The sequence below is a fragment of the Aedes albopictus genome, chromosome 1, assembly GCF_035046485.1.
Source record: "Aedes albopictus strain Foshan chromosome 1, AalbF5, whole genome shotgun sequence".
Lineage (NCBI taxonomy): Eukaryota > Metazoa > Arthropoda > Insecta > Diptera > Culicidae > Aedes > Aedes albopictus.
In genome coordinates this window covers 187441663-187464644 of record NC_085136.1, presented here as the reverse complement: position 1 = coordinate 187464644, position 22982 = coordinate 187441663, and the positions used below count along the sequence as shown (strand labels likewise).

The 22982-nt window shown below is 37.6% G+C and overlaps 1 protein-coding gene across 1 annotated transcript in view; it reads left to right on the top strand.

Annotated features, from left to right (window-relative positions):
- Positions 1-15605: 15605 nt before the first annotated feature.
- The window catches only part of LOC115269232 (uncharacterized), a 169305-nt gene continuing 161928 nt past the window's right edge, over positions 15606-22982 (top strand). The window contains exon 1 of the mRNA XM_029877770.2: positions 15606-16244. Coding sequence (XP_029733630.1) covers positions 16222-16244 — 23 coding nt within the window. The 5' untranslated portion in view covers positions 15606-16221. The remainder of the gene's footprint in view (positions 16245-22982) is intronic.

Sequence of the window (22982 nt, the reverse complement as noted above, 5' to 3'; positions counted from 1 at the left end):
GTGGGACGCGGCCGAGGATGGAGAAGATTTGTTGATTCAATTTCATTATGATTATATAATGTTATGCTAAATAAATGAATGAAACGGATGAAATAATAAAAAAAAACAGAACGAATATCAACAGTTGCCAAAACTGAGTTTAACCATGAAACTAGAAGAAACAGTCTACAGGGACCGAGCCACTTGAGCAATGGATTCTATTTTGTGCTCTCTCCGCTTTAGCTCAGTCAATTTTGAACCAATTGAAACAATTTTTGGAACGCGGTGAGATAGGTATAGTATCTAGCCGTGACAAAATAGAAGCCACGCGCAAATGGCCCTGTACCCTATCTTAAATAAATGTCAGTCTTTTTTTACTTTAAGGCTCAAGCATCCGTCATCATTTTTCGGAAATAGAAAAGCAGTTTTTTCGCTGTAAATCAAAACAACGACCACGAAAATGTATTCACTGTATTCTATTCCTCATGTGAAACACAGTGAATCCATTTTCGTTGCAAAAATGTTTGATTTGAACGAAAAAACTGCTTTCAAATGTTTATGATGATGATAATTTCAATGACGAATGGTTCAACGTTAATAATTAACAGCATAAATAGAGAAGAAACAAACGAAATTGAATTACCGTCAAGGCGCCATTCACCGTGGGGGCTCCATTCACCGTGTGCCTTCGAATATTTTTTCATTATTTCCATATTATGATTGAATGATATGACAATATCCCTTCAATTTCACCAATACAACACTAATGTATTATTACCATGTCAAAACGTTCATTAGAAACATTTAAAAGTATCATTTTGACACTAAAGTGTGTTTACATGAAGCGGGTTTCTGCTTGTTCACTGCATTCATAGTGAAAAAACGAAAACTGCGCTAAAGTGATTTAAGCGATAAACTAAATGTAGTTACGTTTTTATTCCACCAAGAAGCAATTAAATTCACATATCAGGTATGTATTTTGCATTACCGAAGTAAGTTTAACAAGAAAGTACGATTACTCGTACTTTTTAATTGAAACAAAAAGGCACGGTAAATGGGTACCCTAAAAATCAATGGTCTCCATTCACCGTGCCCCATATTGTCCCATATCTCCAGAAAAAATCGAAAATTTGAACATTCATTTTTCTAATAAAATCTTGCAAGTTATTACTTGAAATGAATTTAAACGAAGAAAATTCCCTTGGCTGGGTTGTTTTGATCATTTTTAAACAAAGTAGAATAACATTTATCATACACGGTGAATGGGTCCCTACTACCACGGTGAATGGTGACCTACCACGGAATTAGGCGACCCTACTACCCTTTACTAATTGTACTATATCACCAAATTTTTTGAAAAATTTTCTACTTCTGTGGATATTACTTTAGTTTTAACCTATAATGAAGACAATTAAAAGCGACACCAACAATGTTTATACGACTGGTGTTAAATGACAGCCCTTATTTGCCCCGAATCCTCTTAGATCCACGGTGAATGGTGCCTTGACGGTACCTGTATATGGTGGAAGATGCCATATAAATATATGTCGGTGGCATATATAGACAAGTGTATGCGAAAAGAAGGAAAAAATAAATTCTTAGCTATCAGTGAGTTAAGCGTAACTATTTTTCTGAGCTAAAAGAATAGAAGTGCATGCAATGATCATTCGGCCCAATGACCTTGAGTCAAATGGCCTTCAGTCTAATGGCCTGGCATCATATATAACATTGAAAATAAGAAGTTCCACTCAGTTGTGAGATTTAATAATATTTAATCAATATTATTTAAACATAAAAAAACGGAAATCACCATCGTCGTTTGACACCAAATGCACTGTTTACTAGTTTTTTTTTTACAACGCACTGTTGAATAAGCTAATTATCATTTGCATTACATTGCGAACGGAAATGTATAACATGCAATTAGAGAACACCAAAATAGCTTTCCTTTCCCATTTTGCCATTTAGTTGAACCTCGTTAACTATTTTGTCAATATTTTAATCTATATTAATTGCATTTTCTAACGTAGTCGCAAGATCGGCAAATTATGCTTGTTACCCATGATAAATTTATGAATGGGAAAAGTGCTTTACTTTCAAGTACTCTCTCCCATTAAAATCGCCGCAGCGCCAGGTTTGTTGAATATGCTTATTGATGTTGTTTTTTTTTCTCTCTCTCCAGACAAGTGTTTCTCGAATTATGAGTGACGGTAATTCGCTCGTGCAGTAGCAGTCCAACTTTAAGTTGGCATTACGAGCTGTGCTTCTTTGGAGTTGAAGTTTCAAGAAGAATCAATCCTGTATGTTTGTTTTGTAATTTTTACTTTATAGGCTTATTAGACAAATTTCAGTAATAAGATCTGGTTTTCAGGTTCTTTGCTGATGATTCCGCAATTTTCTTTAGTCATACCTTTTCAATGGTTTTGAAAGCTATTCTAAGAACGTGTAACACCTTTGACACTATATTGCTAATCGTGTTACTTGCGCACTAGTTTTGCTTGGGTCTCTGCTGATTTCTCTGGGGAACCCCTGAAGCTGATTGATTAAAATCTACGTACACAGGTGCATCAATTAGTCAGGTAAAGCCAATTGTTGATTTGACGGACCGCGCTGGCGTTCAGATTTTATTGCAATTTCAAACAGTACGTCTGTTATTTAGATTTGGTTGCCGGACCACTTACTCACTCTCTCAGTATGACGATGAACAAGCGCGAGCGTTATTACCCCAGGAACCTAGTTTATTATGAAGAATAGACCATTTTCCATTTATGGATTCGGTGCCTTTTTATTTTCAAAGTAAAAATGTGCAAACTAGCCATAATGAATCATACCGAAATCAGCTGCAAATTGCTTATTGAAGTACCAGCTTTTATTTAGATTTTCTACCGGCAATCTTCGAGAGTAAAATTTTATTCGTAAATCAAGTCAATAAATAAAGTCAGCAAATATGCTTTCACTGACCACGTGAAATGAAAAGTTTATGGGAAACGAAAAGAAATAATGCATGCTGTGTTGTTGTGATTGTGTATGCTCATGCTCGAGGCTTACTACCTGCTGGCTGTCGTAGATGATATAGCTAGTCTACTGTATGGCTGGACACGATCGACATCGATAGCGACGAACGGTGCGTTTGATAAACATGATCAGATAGGAAACGCAAAGGTGTATCATCGCGATGAGCGTATCACGGGAGCATTCCTTAATCATCCGGTGTATGCGGCGCAGACCGATGGCTGGATATCATAAATATCGTTGAACATTTTCTATTTATTGCCCCAATAGTAAAACAATTTATCAATTTGTCTTTGCCAGGTAATTGAGAAAAACAAAACGAAATGATTCGTGCCACCATATGTATAATACATAACAGGCGAAAGATAGCAGAAAGAAAGTTCGATTGACGGATCATAAATACCCATTTTGTAATGCAGCAGTTCTTCTATCATCGACATATCCGTCTGTTTACTGATAAATAAGATCAGTCGAGGTAGATAATCACTCTTTAAGCCATTCATACGTTATTTTGATTTCAATTTTCTATCAAGAGATAGGATATTTTATCAGATGCTTTTGCCATAACAATCTATCGAAACAATTTCCTACTTTGCTTCAGAAAAAAAATAATTATTTCAAACATGTTTTGAAAAAAAAAAAAACTACTTGTTTGCAGTCTTGCTATAATCACGGCGTGATATTACGGTGAAGTTTATTTCGAACCTATCAGTTTGACCTCTTTTCCTCTGAAATGCTTAGAACGCATTGTCGATCATCACATCCGTGATGTTCATCTGGCCAACTTGCCTCTTCATGTGAACCAACATGTTTAGCAATCTGGTAAGTCCACTGTGACTATTTCACACAAGGTTGTTTACGATACTGAGAAGGCATTCTTTCAAAAGCAATTCTGTTTGGGTGCTTTCTCAGACATCCAGGGTGCCTTTGACTACATGTCTTTCAATGCCATATTGGAAGCCGCACGGAATCATGATATATCTTCAATGATTTCCAATTGGTTTCACCAAATGCTCAAAAACCGATGTCTCTTCTCGACATTGCGTCTAGTAGTGTTTGTGGATGCCCCAAAGGGGAGTCTTACCACCGACGAACCGACGTGACAGTGGCGATTCAAAAGTGCCCCCCCCCCCCAAATTTAACGGTCGACCACAGAAGCGAGTGATCGCTTTTGTCAAATCAGCGCAGACGCAAACCGTTTCCTATATGAACACACGGGGGTTCGGTGTCGAGCTATCAAATCATTGCGAGTCGTTATAGAGGTGGCGATAGTGTTCGGCTATTTTTCATCATGGCGTCGCGGACAACAAATTTGAATTTATTTGTTCTAGCTGTCACGTCGGTTCGTCGGTGGTCTTACTGCCACTTTTGTGGAATCTCGATACGCTACACTGAAATAAATTTTGTTGTTGTTTCCACCGAATCCATGGTAAAATTAAGAACTGTTCCAACAATTTTCAACCGAATGCAAAATTCTGTTAATTGTACTGAAACATTGTCAATATTACCATGCGTGAAGTACCATTGACTAAAAACATTCTTGATGTTACTATTTTGACATTGTATTTTTGACCATGTTTATCCAAGACGCGCAACATTCAAGTCTACATGGTCGAAATTACAATGCCCAAATAGTAGAACCAATAATGTTTTTAGTCAACAGTAATACACGCATGGTAATATTGACAATGTTTCAGTACAATTAACAGAATTTTGCATTCGGTTGAAAATTGTTGGTACAGTTCTTAATTCTACCATGGATTCGGTGGAAACGACAACAAAATTTATTTCAGTGTATTGAGGCAACTCAATAATAGCGGGTTTCCTATTTATGGTTTTGCCCACGAAATCGTAATGGTCGACCTTTGCGTCTCTTTGATTCTGAAATCGATCGTCATAGTAAAATCTATAATTTCGCAAAATTTATTGTAAGTTGTCATTATTTGGTTGATGGGACCAAATTTAGCATAATTAGTATGGTGATGATTTGTATAAAAAAACACTTATTAAGTGAAACTGACTTCAGAAACCTGAATCTTCAGGATGTTCTGTTGTTCTGAACCCGCTGTGGTAAAGAACTATAGGCTCTCTTTACGCTTTTCAGGGCGCTGTTTGAACTCATTGTGGTACTTTCATGCGTTAGTACCCTCTTCCAGGGTATTTTTTATTGTTTACTATTTGCATACCTGTCTCTAGCCTCATTCCCGTCCTTTTCCCTCAGGTAGATGATGAAAACGGCTTTTATTATGTCCCAAATGGAGGATAGCGTGCCTCTGGAGCCGGCCTTATGATACCAGGAAACAGAAGATTATCGATGCTACTGTTACAATTAACCGTCAACCCGTTCCTTCGACGTTGCTCAAGATCATATCGATTTTAATTGTACGTTAAAAATGGTGACAATCTGGGAGTAAACTGGAGAGCGAATACCTTATGCATTCCTTGGACCAGTGGAATAAACAAGAAAATTCCGATTGTAGAGCTAGAAACACTGAGCATGTCCGAAGTGTACACCTTCGAGAACCAGAATATACCGTAACACTCGTAACAGCGAGCTGTTTCCAATGTAATGCGATATGATGGTTAAAATGTATTGAGAAGCGTTTGTAAAAGGACCCGAAGTGGAGCGGATCTGGTGTGATGGTTTAAGCACGTGACTATCACGCCGAACACCTGGGATCGAATCCCACTCCCGACAAATTCGCAAAATGTGAGTTCTTCTTTCGGAAGGGAAGTAAAGCGTGGGTCTCGAGATGAACTAGCCTAGGGCAAAAAAAGTGTAGAATTAGCTAAAATCAGTTTTAAAATACACCGAAATAAAAACCAAAAAAAAAAAAACTAGGGCAAACAATCTCGTTAATACAGAAAAAAAAGAAGGGCCCGAAGTTGTACAAAAACATACGATAACAGATTGCAGAGTACGACTTAAAAGGTTACGTCCACGTTGCAATGAATGAAGAAAAGTTACTCGCTAAACCGAGACTATTTGAATTCATATTGTTATTTACGAGTAAAAAATCATCAATAATTCAAATGATTCAAATTTTCGAGTTTCTGATTTCACAAGCATATATTTTCCATTACTTTGATTAATAGGGTAGTGGAGGTATTTTGGACCGTGCAGGTATTTTGGCCCACCTAGGGAGTTTTATGATATTTATCACATAATCTCTACTAATTCTTGGTAAATTTTTATTGGAACACTAAAAGTATTCAACTATGTGATGACCTTTATTTTGAATGTCAGATAAATATGCTGTTCAGTATCAAAAATAGAGAAAATGTTTTCACTTCCAATGAAACGCACGGAAAAGCACCAAAAACAAAGACGGTGATAAATTTGTAGTCGGCTTCGAAGAGGTATTAAATTTTACAAATAAATATTTATTTCATGCGAATGTAGTTAGGGCCATGTCAGAACTCTAAATAAACTGTTCTTAACCTCGGTGGAGCGATAATATTTACTAAAATGGTGGTTTGAGGTATGGCCAAAATATGTTCAACATAATCAGATGTGGACATATTTTGGACCACCTGTCAGATCCATCTCTCCAGTTCCTTCCAAAGGGAGAAAATATTCATGCCGATGTAAAGTACTCTAAAACAGATAAATAGTTGGGACCTCACGTGATTTGGGTTGTTATACGTTTATTTTACAATGAGATTCATTGCTGTGGGTTCGATTTGTTCTAACAACTTTTTGCGAAGTTAAAAATTTCGATTCGATTTGTGTCCTAACAACTTTTCAACAAGTTGAAATTTTCAGGTGTTCAGTCATCCAGTTTAGAAAAGTTGTCCTTCTCGGCAATCAGTTGATGACTGAGACAATGTGTTATCTAATGTATGTTTGACAATTTACGTAAATATCATTCAAATTACTTTATTTTTGGCCTTTTCACTCATTACAATATGTGTGAAACGCTTTATATTTAGCAAAATCCCTAGACTTCCACACTTCCTATGAACCGTTACGTAATTTATGCATGGTGACTGACGTCATGCAATAGTTAATAAATACACGTTTTGCATAACATTATGAAACATCATACTACAATGCGTGAAAACTGGCAATTGCAACAAAATTTCATCTTTTTTACCGTTACGTAATTTTTAAACGTTCCCTGCCTCAAAAAATGAATAGAAAAGATGTAAACTTCAAGTAGTTTTAACTATGTTAAAATTTTTGCTGAGGTGGCTTTCATTTCATCAATCAATTGAAGGTTAATTCGGTGGGCCAAAATATGTGCACTTGGTGGTCCAAAATAAAATCAGGTGGTCCAAAATAGAAGCCCGAGATCCTTCAGAAGTTTTGATATTTTTTGTATTTACTACAACAATTTTGCGTTCTGTTTGGCCTTTTTCGACAGAAAACATGTTTCTCTACGTAATGCCTACTTAAATTATTCATATTTTGAAGTGGGAACCTTCTTTTTTCGCTGAATTGTTCATCCACTTCCTAAAGGGGTCCAAAATACCTCCCTTACCCTACACATCCTCTCTCGGTATTCAACTTTACACGGATAGGTATGACTTCTTGACGATACTCTCTGACTTTGCGATTTTATATATCTTACGATCGCTAGGGTGAGGGTCCATTTTTTATTTTTTTTTATTCCTTGTTGGGTATATAAGTCACTGCGACCAGCTTTTAGATCTATTGTGAGGGTGAGGGTCCATAGTTGGCAGCGGGTCCTTTTCAAAGACTTTCCGCATACAGTACTCAGAAAATTTTGGCTTGAATTGCTGTACAAGGTTAGATACTATACGTATCTCAAAGTGCACAAAAGTTTAAGACAATTGGTATACAGTTGAAAAAGCTTCAAACATAAAGTGTCCAAAATAGCATCCCTTGCCCAAAGGTTGCCACATCCCACTACAAAGCGACGCTACCTGAACTTAGCGGGAGCCGTAAATGTGTGAAGTTTCAGGGTCCGAGCGGACATTGCACTTTCCAATCATCAATAAATAAACTTATAATTCGATTTCACGCAGCGTGCTGTTAGGAATGACCAATTCCAATAAATTAACACTTTGTTATTTCCTCTCCCTTGAGTACCAACAACCTTGACCGATTAGTGGCGTTGATGTGGATTCTCAGCCTCCACGCTTTGATCTTAAAATGCGTAGCACACTGCACTGTTGTAGCCAGCTACCAGCCGTCAATTGTTTGCTCATAACTGTGGGAATTTCGGTCGAAACATTGACAAGTGTATTTTCAGGGAACGGATTTCGTGACAGAGTCGTTTTCTCTTTAGATCGCCTGTTGCGAACAATGTGACAATGTGTTTTTGAAAGCTATGCTTAGGAAATAATAATTGAATAGGCGCACTGTTTTAAAAGGGAATAAAGATAAATTTCAGAAAGTGACATGTTTTCTCCACGAAACCCACCATTTCGCACATTTATTAAAGCAATATGTGCCACCGAGCGCAGAAATTCGTATTCATTCGACTGCGCGTAGCTTTAAATGCTAATTTTGCACTAAAATTCATAACGATGTGCCTGCAGCCGAAGTGCAGTAGTAGATGGGCATCGAGTGAATGCACTTTCGGTGCATCTTGGCGCAATCGTTTGTGGCGTATGAATGTGAATTATTTTTTCGAAGAATCGCTGTTTCACTTGTTTGTGGGATCACATGCGATGCATTTAAATAGATGGCTGTTGCTGAATATGCTTCGCTATTCTATAAAGTTAAGATAAACATATTGATGGCACAGCGATACTTGACCACCGTTGAAGTATATTGAATTCTTGTACAGACTTTTCGAACCCTCTAGGCAGAATACCTTCTTCGAATAAGCGTAATCAGTTTGTACTAGAAACCCTCTACATAGAGATGAACGGAAGTTTCATACGTCGATTCGGCAACGCTGTTTGTTTTGTTAACAACAGCTGCCAACACTTGCTACAAAGCTAGATGTTCAAACTTTGTGCGTGGCTTCGTTGTGGTTCAAGTTGTTTTGTTTACATTTTCTAATTATGGTAGAATTTTTTTTCAAAATTTTGTTGAAATAGCGGAGCAATCGAAGAAATCTGAAATTTATTGCAAAAGTGTTACGCTAATTCATATCGGCAGAAGTGAAGCAAGAAGCAGCAATGGAATTTTTTCCGACAAATGCAGCAACAAAAGTGTCGTCATAAGCATGAGCTTTTGAAAGCAGAATTAATAAATTTTTATCTTTTTACTAAACATACATATGTCGCCAATTTCTCGATATTAAAAATAAATAATTTTAATTTATTTAGTTCCGATTGCAATACCGTTCAAACGACACCTTCCTACGAACGATAAGCATGTTCATTTGGCTCACACTTTGACAGTTCTCTCTGCACGATTGGCTCACAATGGCCGCCTCCGCAGATCTCTATAATGTAGGATTACTAGTTTGTACCTTTTAATTCCGCCCTGTTTTGCTTATTCTTTGAGAGATACGCGTATTTCGGCTACCACTTGTAATCTTCCTCAGTGTCAGTTATCCAGTGGATATCTGAGGAAGATTACAAGTGGTAGTCAAAATACGCGTATCTGTCAATGGATAAGCTAAATAGGGCGAAATTAAAAGGTACAAACTGAGTGCTATCATTCGAAGTATATAGGATTGCCATATTCAGATTATGTGAAATTGATTTCTGAAAAGTATCAGGTAGATTCAAATACAAAACATGACAGTAGAACTTTTTTTTAGCAAACAACTAACAATCCACAATTGACAATTGTGAGATGTGGGAGAAATGCAAACACTTCAGTGCTCTGTAAATTCAAAGTTAATTCTGGTTAGTCAGTGCTGATCGACACTTACTGGAGTCAATTGCATTTCTTCTCTCTTCCGAACCCGAGGATACGTTTCTACAAATTAGTTCTAGCACTTTCTACTGCTGTTAATTTTCAAAGCCTTAAGGTGCTATTAAATGGTACCTAACAAATGCAGTAGCAAACGTAGTTAAACGGCAACATCCATTTCCTCTTTCTTCGTGTGTGCCCGTACTGCCCAACCAGTGGCAAAAGTATGACATTGCGTTGGTTCCTGCTCTCTCATCGCCTCAAAATAGCTGAACAATGTCACAGTTTCCTCACTTATCACAAATTCACGATTGCTGATTTTCTCAATTCATTCATAATTGGCGAATGGGAAATGCTATTTAAAAAAAAAAAAAAAAAGTGGGCAGGATTTGATTCGCAGCAACACGACACTTCCAAATCTGGAGACAGCCGCGGGCAGAGTTCATTTTTGTTTTCTCCCAAACAGTTCACATTGTTAGGAATCAGTAACATCAAGCAGCCAGTGCCTTGAATCTGCGCGCGAGGTTTCGACCGTGGGTTGGTTGCGGTGGGATAAGCCAAAGATGATGATGATGAGAAAACTCCCCGAGAAAAAGAGCACCGCGAAAAGTATCTCGCAAGAGCTTCAATCGACTTCCTACGGTGAGCGCTTGAGGGAGGAGATGAAGCGTTCCAAGCGAAATGAACAAATAATTAATGTGACTCATTTTTAGTTTGGTAGAATTTATATTAGATTGGAGTTGTCCCTATATCACTTCAGTGATCTATAGATGAGCTAATTTTTCATCTAAAAATTTAGGCGGTTTACTAAACAGATTAAATGGCAGCGTTAAGCCATGATTATCTCGTTATTGAAATGTTTCATGAAATTGTGTATGAAATAATCCAAGATTGCCTTGATAATCGCTACGTTTAATCAGGATAATAATTAATCAGCGAAATCTAAAGAAGGTGATACAATCCACACATAAGTAGAGTAACCTGTGTATGGCGAACAACTACTACACGACCAAGATGGCGTACGACTTAGTACCTTCTCAAGTACTGCAGTTGTAGAAGGTTGTCGTGAGCACAATCAGGCTAATGCATCACTAGATGGGGTTCGGTCAATCCACCTTTGTTAAGTTTTTTTATTTTATTTTTTTATTTTTTTTTATTTGTGAATTTTAACTTAATGCTAATTCTTCACACACCTTTGTTAAGGACAAGTAATGGATGCCACCTATTTCGGAGCCAACGATCAAGAGGAAATGGAACATTGTTGAAGGCGCAGAGTGTAAATAGGCTTTTTGCTACTCAGAAGTATTCGCCATACAACGGTCAAGAACGAGCTACAGGACAGGATCTTTATCTGTGTTAACTGTGTTATGATGAACTTTTTGACAGCCGGCATCAAGATTAATACGATCAACTCGTTTGATGTGCCCCCCATTGACCTGCATTGAGGTGATAAAGTGGACGAAGACTGATTTAGAGACGAAAGAACTTTTGTACTGCTTATCAAGTTTAGTGTTTGCTTGATCAGTTTACGTAGATAGTTTCAAGGATTTTTCCGATATTATGCACCAACAGCATGCTATAAAGCACAACATGGTCGACAGACTTGTACCCTACTACAACTACACTACAGGCAAGGCATGTTGGTTTTTAAAAATAGTTGCATAAATTTAAAGCTGAGACTGGGTTTGGAGATCATTACGGACGTCTTCATTTATGCCTGTCGTCCCGACATTCTGCTCCACGACGAAGGACCAAATCAACGTTCTGCGAAGAAGTAGTACGTTCGACGTAAATACGTTCGTATAAGGTTGTCCTCTTGGTAACCGGGACTATCTTTTCCTGAACCATCTTAACTGAAAGTACATCCGAAGCAGATCATTAGGATAAGAGCAATAACTGACTAATAAGATTCACAGATCTCAATCCCTTCTTCTTTTTTTTTTTGGCTTTACGTCCCCACTGGGACTTGGCCTGCCTCTCTTCAACTTAGTGTTCTTCCAGCACTTCCACAGTTATTAATTGAAGAGCTTCCTTTGCCTGCCAGTGCATGAATTTGTATATTGTGAGGCAAGTACAATGATACTCTATGACCAGGGAGTCGAGAAAATTTTCCCGACCGGAACGGGAATCGAATACGCCGTCTCCGGATTGACGATACATAGCCTTAACCATTAGGCTAACTGGAGACCCATAGATCTCAATCCCATCTCGTTGTTGATTGCCCGGGGTTGGTGGACGTGTTCAACATTTATGCTGAGAAGTGCCAAATCTCTATATAAATAACGAAAAATACAAGTGAAATGACTTGATTTTTTACTACAGCTTGTTAGGTAAAATACAAAAAGATGACACATTTAAACATTTTAAACTTCAGTCATTAATGGTCCAACAATTATTTGGGATTCTCCCACCCGTTCCATTCGGAATGTACACCGAATGTAAAGTGAATGATGATAAGCGAAAGCAAAACAATTTGCGAAAAGTTTTGTTGCATGAAAATGAACACGGCGTGGTCGTCGTCGTCGTCGGTAGAGGAGGCAAAAACCAACATGAAAAGAACTGCAAAACTGGTAGGTAGAGGTAAGAGATGCTTTGTAATCCCGCTATGAGCCACAAAGTCGAACGCGCGCGGTCACATTCGTTCGGCGTGGTGGCTCGGGAGAAAGAGCGCGCCAAGCAGAAATGGTTGTTATAGTAGAGTGATGGCGCAGACATTGGATGGTGTTGGTTTACCGGTTAATGTTGTGTTCCATGCTATATTTGGCCACATGTTATGTTTCTTAAATTGCTAATGTCGTGATAATCTTTGTACTTTGTTGCTGGGCAGATGATGAATGAGTAGCAGGTATTCACATGTGCAGATTTTTGTTTGGTGATAGAGCCGACCCAGTAACAAGAGTCACGAACTTGCAGTTCCGTCTCTGGCTATGTTCTGGAAGATAATAGGGACTGAAACGTTGGGTCTATTCACAACAGCCCTAATTTCCACAAGTTTTGTTTGTGGTATCCACGCGACAATTAAGATGGTGATATCACAGTTTTGATTCAAGTTATTATATGGGTAAAGACAATGAGCTTTAAAAGTTGGTGATAGTCATACTCAGACTACAAACCTCATTAGTCTTACCGAAGAGTTGAAAAATAATTATAACCCAAGTAAGGAAAAATAAAGTTAGGGGGGTATTGTAGGTTGTGGGTAAAAAAAGCAAAGCAAAGCAAAGCAAAGCAAAGCAAAGCAAAGCAAAGCAAAGCAAAGCAAAGCAAAGCAAAGCAAAGCAAAGCAAAGCAAAGCAAAGCAAAGCAAAGCAAAGCAAAGCAAAGCAAAGCAAAGCAAAGCAAAGCAAAGCAAAGCAAAGCAAAGCAAAGCAAAGCAAAGCAAAGCAAAGCAAAGCAAAGCAAAGCAAAGCAAAGCAAAGCAAAGCAAAGCAAAGCAAAGCAAAGCAAAGCAAAGCAAAGCAAAGCAAAGCAAAGCAAAGCAAAGCAAAGCAAAGCAAAGCAAAGCAAAGCAAAGCAAAGCAAAGCAAAGCAAAGCAAAGCAAAGCAAAGCAAAGCAAAGCAAAGCAAAGCAAAGCAAAGCAAAGCAAAGCAAAGCAAAGCAAAGCAAAGCAAAGCAAAGCAAAGCAAAGCAAAGCAAAGCAAAGCAAAGCAAAGCAAAGCAAAGCAAAGCAAAGCAAAGCAAAGCAAAGCAAAGCAAAGCAAAGCAAAGCAAAGCAAAGCAAAGCAAAGCAAAGCAAAGCAAAGCAAAGCAAAGCAAAGCAAAGCAAAGCAAAGCAAAGCAAAGCAAAGCAAAGCAAAGCAAAGCAAAGCAAAGCAAAGCAAAGCAAAGCAAAGCAAAGCAAAGCAAAGCAAAGCAAAGCAAAGCAAAGCAAAGCAAAGCAAAGCAAAGCAAAGCAAAGCAAAGCAAAGCAAAGCAAAGCAAAGCAAAGCAAAGCAAAGCAAAGCAAAGCAAAGCAAAGCAAAGCAAAGCAAAGCAAAGCAAAGCAAAGCAAAGCAAAGCAAAGCAAAGCAAAGCAAAGCAAAGCAAAGCAAAGCAAAGCAAAGCAAAGCAAAGCAAAGCAAAGCAAAGCAAAGCAAAGCAAAGCAAAGCAAAGCAAAGCAAAGCAAAGCAAAGCAAAGCAAAGCAAAGCAAAGCAAAGCAAAGCAAAGCAAAGCAAAGCAAAGCAAAGCAAAGCAAAGCAAAGCAAAGCAAAGCAAAGCAAAGCAAAGCAAAGCAAAGCAAAGCAAAGCAAAGCAAAGCAAAGCAAAGCAAAGCAAAGCAAAGCAAAGCAAAGCAAAGCAAAGCAAAGCAAAGCAAAGCAAAGCAAAGCAAAGCAAAGCAAAGCAAAGCAAAGCAAAGCAAAGCAAAGCAAAGCAAAGCAAAGCAAAGCAAAGCAAAGCAAAGCAAAGCAAAGCAAAGCAAAGCAAAGCAAAGCAAAGCAAAGCAAAGCAAAGCAAAGCAAAGCAAAGCAAAGCAAAGCAAAGCAAAGCAAAGCAAAGCAAAGCAAAGCAAAGCAAAGCAAAGCAAAGCAAAGCAAAGCAAAGCAAAGCAAAGCAAAGCAAAGCAAAGCAAAGCAAAGCAAAGCAAAGCAAAGCAAAGCAAAGCAAAGCAAAGCAAAGCAAAGCAAAGCAAAGCAAAGCAAAGCAAAGCAAAGCAAAGCAAAGCAAAGCAAAGCAAAGCAAAGCAAAGCAAAGCAAAGCAAAGCAAAGCAAAGCAAAGCAAAGCAAAGCAAAGCAAAGCAAAGCAAAGCAAAGCAAAGCAAAGCAAAGCAATAGCAGAAATTTTCAGAATATCCTGTGGCCAAAGTCAATACAAATCGTCGGAACGTCCTCCAATGAACTCGTTTTGGAAAACCATGGAAATTGACGGGTTGCAAGGTAAGTTTCAGAATCAATGGTATGGTGGTCACTACCCCGGAGAAACCAAGGACATCTTAAACTAGCAAAAGCCACTACAATTTGATGAATATTACTTTAATGAACTAGATGTAGGACATCAACTAACGAACCCACCCTGCATTCTTCTACTGATTTAAATTAACATTTCTAATACAAACCAAAATGTCAAGTTTTCTTGTTTGAGACTTTGGTGTAAGCAACCAAAGAGGTATAGTCGTTAGTTAGATGTAGCATATCTAAAAACATTTACTATGAAAGTTTTCCGTTTGCAGTGTTTCCACGGTATTGCTTATGAGTGTTGATGTTTTCATTGGTCATTAAATAACTTATGTACACATACATAAATATGAAATTGGTATATCCAAATCCCGGTCCGGATCTCTTTTCAGTCGAAATTTTCTTCGACTTCTTTGGGCAAATGATTGCAATGTTGTGCAAACAATCTTCTGCAACACCACTGGCTCCTCCATTAAGTGCTTAAGTTTGTATTCTTCTAATGGAGTCATTAAAAGTTCCCTTTAAGAATTGGTGAAAGAAATCTTCGATAAGTGATTAATTGCATTACCTTGATAGCATCTGTGGCTGCTGGGTGGATTGAGCATGCAGCATGCTGCTGATGTTTCTCTTTCAATAGCTCTATGCTCCAAACATCAATCCCCACGCCGCCATCAGCGTCATCGTCATCATTACCATCATCACATGATTGGATCATCGGGAGCGGACGCCAAAATACACCGTACAGTGGGGTAACTTCCAACAGGTCGGATATGATGACGTAGGGTAGGCCGAATGATGCACCAATGATGAAGTGAGAAAGAGATTGGCTAAAACTCCAACTCCGTGTCGGTGGTCATTCGTTCGGAGGAGATAGGCACGCTCGGTAACTGTATGCTGTATACTAGTGAGCGGATTGAATGGTCCACTGGATTCAGAGTTGGAGTCGTTCTCTCTGGCAGCCTACCAGCGACCACCATACCGCAGACGTGCACTCCTCACCTTGTTGGGGCTGTGTTATTACTGCTGAGATGTTGTGGTCTGAGGATCAGCTCGTGCATGAAAATTCACTCGGAAGACAAAAAAGCACATCAACGTTCAGTCTTGGCCTGTCCGTCGACCATTTATGACGTGTTTTTTCACTTGATGCGCGCATCTCGCGTTACCTCTGCTGCTTGGAGCCGGCATTTTTCCGACCAAACCATTCTGCATACAACAAGAAGTGTGTGAAATCTTGGGTCTCGAGCATTCCTGTGAGAGCTATTTGTGCGTGCGTACATATGAAGAAAGGTGAAATCCAAGGGTAGACGATAATTGTCTAACCTGTTCTAATCACGCAGTGAGGTAGTTTTGTGGGAAACTATTCAAGTGGCTCGATTCCTCCATATTTTGGGAGTGTGTACTGATTCTACGTTTATCTCTAGTGTAGAATCAACATTTGTGACGAAGAATACGAAAGAGTGTTTATCATCAATTAGGTGCTCACAGTTTCACATACTGTTCATCGTGCGTAGTGCATCGGAAACCTGTTCTATTGAAGTTTGCCTAACGGACCGGTCATTTTAAAGGATTTGAACAAAATGTTACTGCGAAATGGCATAAGGTAAGTGAACAATGTTTGTTGAAGTCGTTTGCCTAGATATTCTTTTTAAGTCGATTCGCTTGCTTCTAACGCATTCCTTTCTACCATGCAACGATGCAGCATGATAACCAATATCTGCATAATTTATAATCACGTCGTTGTTTGCTAAATGGCATCCAGCAGCAGCAGCAGCAACAGAAGAAGATGATTAGGCGTGTTGCTTGCATCTATGGCGACGTTGCTTGACGGCCGGTACGCGCCGTTTTTCTCTTGGAGGTACCATACTAAGAGGCCTGTTTAGTGGCATGTTGCAACCTATATAAAAATACGTACTGTTAGAATACAGGCCCGGCTCGGAGATTTTCAATGATTTCGTAGGAAATTTGTCAATGAAAATCATAAATGACTTAGAGATAATTCTTATGAGAGGTCAATTTAATTAGCAGCGAAATGATTTTTGTAAAACATCAATTTCATTTCAATATCAATATAATGCCCTGGCGAACTTTTTTCTCGAAGGGGAATATGTATTTGATAAGACCTGCATTAGAGCTTTGAATTTGTACTATTTTACATCTTATTGATATGTTTTGAAAACACGAAGAGTGCATGTAAGTTTATTTTATAGAGTATTTATAATACCAACAGAAACCCATGGAATTACGTGTTAAAAGGTTATGTTGAACTGCACAATTTTAGATTTAGCCGCTGTAAGCTAAACACATCAGTGAGATTTTAACATATTCATTTGCAGTGTTAAGCTTTTTATCAAGGTAAATTTCAAGATAATAAAGTAGACACAATGATAAATCACTGACTGTGATTTTAATTGTCTTTGCCTTTTCAATAATATGAAGTCGGTTATTGCTCTGATTTTTCACATTCAGATATTTTACGGGATTGTAAAACATTGTAGACATCAATAAAATAAACTTATGTAATTTCTACAGAATTCACGTTGCAAAATACATAAATGAATAAATGTACATGACAAAATAAAAACGGAACACAAATTATGCCTATTTTATCCTACGTATAACCATTGTTGTAAGTAAATTTGATCTACAGTGATCTACATATAAAAACGATTTTCTCTCTGTCTGTCTGTCTGTCTGCCTGACCCTCATGGATTCTGAAACTACTGGACCGATTGGCATGAAAATTTGCATACAGGGTTTTTTTTGAATCGGGGAAAGTTTTTGGCATGCCTGAAACCCCACCCTCACTGGGAAGGGGGCCTCCCATACAGATGAATGTGCAATGCACTTTTCTATGGAGCTGTTCGTCAAAAAACAGAGTAGGCGACTTCTTTCTGAAACACCTTCTTGGTGGTTCCGGAGAGACAAAGGGTTTGGCGACTAAGGGAAAGTTGTTTAGTGGGTCGAGAGAAGTCCTGGCTTTCACTTTTTTTTTGTAGAAGACGGCCCTTAAACCCACGCTATCTGGTTCAAGTGTCAGTTGAGCAGATTATCCTCCATGGTTAACAAGAAAAAAGTACACCTTATTCTTCTGAAATATTGTTTATTACTTGTAGAGAAAACGTAGTGAATACTAACGATATAGGGAAAATTGTGTGTTTTCAGCTTGTTCTCTTCGTCATGGTTTTTTTTTAAAGTTAATGACCTCAGAGTTGGTCTTAAATCCTTTCCAACCAAATTGAACGACCAAGTTTCAGAAAATTTGGCCGACAAAAACCCCTCATGAAGAAGAGAACAAACTTGCCGATAATATCCAACATCATCCTATTTGGAAAACTTTCCGAGCAAAATTTATCTATATACTTATCAAAATTGTAGGCATAATCTGATACTAACAATAATAGTAGCTATACTGATTTTATATTTATTTATTTTTGCAAAATTATTCGTCATAAAGTTTAACTGTTACGCTGAGGATTGTTTTTTTAAATATCTCTTTAACTTCCTACAAAAATAACTATACAAATGTATAGTTATCAATCAATTTTAATATATGTTATTTCACTCCCCACGGAAGAAAGTTGATCTCAACTTAAAGCTTTGTATTTCACAGGTAGAAATCGAAAGAGTGTACAACTTCAAGTATCTAGGCCTAGTGTTGGACCCTGTTCTTTCTCGGGGTTGTCATATTGATCAAGTGTTAAGGAAAGTTTCAGCTCTTTGTGGATTAATGTTTCGCGTAAGATCATTTGTTCCTCGTAATGCACTTCTGAAATTTTGTTTCGGATGCATACATTCTCACCTCCAATACCTTATCATTGTTTGGGGTCATGCCTGCAAATCGAAACTCAAAAAATTACAAGTCCTGCAAAACAGGTGTTTAAAAATTATCTACCTTTTGCCACGATTATATCCTACGCAACAACTTTACACAAGCTTTAAGCATAACGCGTTACCAGATAGATAGATCCAAAATCAACACCCTACTAATTTGAAAATGTAAATCCATATCAACTGCCAGTTTTCCCTTGTAATGTCTACACGCTGTTTAGTTTCACATTTTTAGGTTTATTATTTAGTCTATGCGTTTATTAGTATATTATTTAATCTTTAAATTTAGTTATTTTGTCAAATTTCGGGATCCCTTCAAAGGAACAAAGTTCCACTGGGATCCCCATTTTTCTTCTTCTTCTTCTTCTTCTTCTTCTTCTTCTTCTTCTTCTTGGCGTAACGTCCTCACTGGGACAAAGCCTGCTTCTCAGCTTAGTGTTCTATGAGCACTTCCACAGTTATTAACTGAGAGCTTCCTCTGCCAATGACCATTTCGCATGTGTATATCGTGTGGCAGGCACGAAGGAAATTTCCTTTACGAAAAGATCCTGGACCGACCGGAAATCGAACCCGTCACCCTCAGCATGGTCATGCTGAATACCCGTGCGTTTACCGCCTCGGCTATATGGGCCAGTTGAGCAGATTATCCTTTATGGTTAAGAAGAAAAAAGTACACCTTGTTCTTCTTAAATATTGTTTATTACTTGTAGAGAAAACGTAGTGAATATTAACGATATAGGGAAAGTTTTGTATTTTCGGCTTGTTCTCTTTTTCATGTTTTTTTTTAAGTTAATGACCTCAGAGTTGGCCTTACATCCTTCCTAACCAAATTGAACGACCAAGTTTCAGAAAATTTGGCCGACAAAAATCCCTCATGAAGAAGAGAACAAACTTGCCGATAATATCCAACGTCATCCTATTTGGATAACTTTCCGAGCAAAATTTATCGATATATTTATCAAAATTGTAGGGATAATCTGATACCGTAAACTGGGGTGTAGCTGATCAGTGGGGTGAACCTGATCATTCAATTACCCACGGATATGGACTTTCAAGGAAGTTACCATTCCATTTCAATGTTACGTCATTGGCACGCGAATGGATAAAATATAATGGCTTCTTCCTTGAAAGTCTATATCCGCGGATAATTGAGTGATCAGGTTCACCCCACTGATCAACTACACCCCAGTTTACGGTACTAACAATAATTGTAGCTATACTGATTTTATATTTACATATTTGTTTTTGCAAAATTATTGCAAAAATTGTCTGTAAAATATGCAGACCAAGTAAACAGCTCTCTACCAGATCTATGCAGAATTATTGAAGTCTATTATAATTTCTATTTCTATAAGTCTGGAACCACCTCCAACCCTGGATAAAAACCCACAACTATTCATACCATGCGAGCCTGGTAGCAAATCCCACCCGGGCTCCCAAAGGCACCTGCTTTGCTGCTGGGTCTAACCTATCATCATGCCTACATATACGGATGCTGCACGTATCAAACCCATACGAAAACCTCAAGTCGGCAGTAGCCATTGGAAAATAAAATTCGATTGCATTAAGAATTGATTGGTGGCGAACGTTTTTCCAAGAAAGACTTCTTCTTGCAAGTTCCGTTTGGGAGATTTGCAATGGTCTTCTCATCCCTGCTACGTATGCGAAAGGGGCAGTCGGTCAGTTCAGTGCTTTTGTACGTATAGTTTTTACTCTTTCTCGTGATCATCCATCCATTTTCGTTCTTATGGGCAAAGTTTCTCGATTCGTATGATTTATTCTTCTCTTTTTGGCGCTTTCCGACCAGTTCAATTTTTTCGGTTTTGCTTCTGCGTCTGCTGTTTTTCTTGTTTCCCGGCGGTTGAGCAGCCATATTGATCTCAGCAATTTTATCGGAAATCTCACATTGATACGCAAAAATCTCATGTTTTTGTTTCACTGAGTTCAGTTTCAATTTTGTGAAACACTGGTCGAGCATGGGAATTAGATACATTCAATTGCATTAGGTTTGTCTGTTATGGAAAATGAAGTACTCACATTTACAGTATTTTCAAAAGTTATTAAACTACTTTGACAATAATTCACTTTGTGATAACTCACTTATACAGGGTGTTAGGTTCGTGAGTGCAAAGTTTTTAAAGGGTGATAGAGGATCATAAATGGTGAAAAAAATTGTTCTACGCATATGGTCCAATCTCAACCGTTACGTAATTATTGAACTTTTCATGTTTTGGATTATTATTGCCTTAAGTGGCTATAACTTTAAAATGGTCAAATTTATCGCACATTTTTTACTTTTATTCGAAAGATTAGGAAAAGTGTACCAATTATGGTTATAGTACCAATTATTCGTCATAGGTAATTTTCATCCTTTAACGATGTAAATCATCAAGGAAATGTGCATAACAGAGCACGTTCACAAAAGATGGTGTCACTCATTTAAACTCCACATTTTTCTCAAATTATGGTAGAAATAAATAATTTTCCCTAAAAATTCGCCTTCCTTGCACCCTTTATCGCTGGTACACTAAGTTATGGCTAATCCCATAAAGAATACATGCAAATAGTGCGAAAAGAAACCGAAGTAAAAAAAATGTAACCATAACTGGTACAGGGTGCCCATCATTGGCACACGCTGTAATAAATACGAAAACTAGTTTTGGTTCCGTTTTTATATTTTTCCTGTAAAGCATAGAAACTAATCTATCTTCTAACATATTGATGGCATTCGTTATTTTTGTCTTTCCGTTATTTTTGTACAAATAGTTTTCCTTAGGTAGTGCCATAACTGGTACAGGCACCCTATTGAATTTTCTATGGAATGGCATCTTTGAATCGATTGGTTTAGTTGAATAACTAAGTTTTCTAGAGCAAATAGCTCAAAAGTAGTGTGTTTTAATTTGTTTTTGTGGATTATCTTAAATGCGTAATAAATTAGGCAAAGTTGTGCTCCCTGTTCCACTCTACAATTCGTTCTTTGACACCACGCTTCTAGCTCTTATCGTTTTCCTGCAATTTTGATTTAAACGTGCGGCAAAGTGCGCAAAAACATGCTGAACTTGACAGTTGCAAATTTATGACCTGAAACGCGATGTTTGAATCAAAATTGCAAGAAAATGATAAGAGATAGATGTTTGATGGCAAAAAACGAATTGTAGAGTAAAACAGGAGCCACAACTTTGCCTTAGAAAGAGTTTCAATTTATTACGCATTTTTCAAAGATAATTGACAAAAACAAAAAAAAAAACAAACAAAAACTTAGTTATTCAACTAAATCAATCGATTCAAAGATGCTATTTGATAGAAAATTCAATAATCTTTCGAATAAAAGTAAAAAATAAAACTGCAATAAGTTTGACCATTTAAAAGTTATAGCCACTTAAGGCAATAATAATCGAAAACATGGAAAGTTCATTAACCACGTAACGGTTGAGATTGGACCATATGCGTAGAACATTTTTTTTTACCATTTATGGCCCTCTATCACCCTTTAAAAAGTTTGCATTCGGGAACCTAACACCCTGTATAATTTATAGCTTTATCTTTCTGTTGTTGGATCCTACTATCATAATCTTTTATCAGGACATGAATTCACAACAAACGATTCACGCCAAGGACATTTCTATGCTTTCATAAGTAGCAGAGGCGTAGCTAGGCTTTCTTGAAATAATACTTTGTGTGAAAACATCATAGTGAAGTTCAGAAATTCATGCCATGCCGTTATTCCGTGGTTATTCCGTGCCGTTATTTCTGTATCGGCTTGACTCGGCGCAAACGAACTAAAAATTTCATCATTCAGCGAATACTCATCGGATCGATTTTTTTTACAGTTTACTCGTATATAGTTTGTAATAAAAGGACAAAGAACATCAGAATGGTCCCTGTGGTCGGAGCTATTTCGGTGGGTAACTGGGTCAGATTCTCATATAAATGGCTGTTTTTTGGTACACATACAGGGGATGGCCAAATATTTGGGATAGGCAACTTATTTTTCTCTTACAAAAAAGTTCAACAAGCTGTAACTTTTTATAGAGTGCATCAAAAATTCTCAAATTTTAGCAGTTTGTCAACCTATTATATGTGCATCATTGGTACAAATTTGAGCCCGATTGGTTAATCTGTCGTGAAGTTAGAACCGTTCTCGTAAAACACTAATTTTTAGAGAACTTATTTTTGTACTGTCATATCTCGGAAACCAGTGAACCGAATTGAATGAAATTTTGAACGTTTATCAACAACATATTAATGCTTGAAAAGGTTTCAAAACATGGGTACTTTTTAAACGTTGAACAAATTTGCGATGGATTGACACTTTTTGGATTTTTTTTGAAAAATTGTACATTTTTTACATCAATGTGATAAATTTATAGTTTCGATATCCAAAGATGTTCTACTTCTGTTCTCAAGATATCTTTAATAGAATATTATACCTAGAGCCTATTTGGATTAAAGGAAGAATACATTTAGTAATTTTTGTGTGATATTGTAAATTTGAGTTATTTTCCTCTAT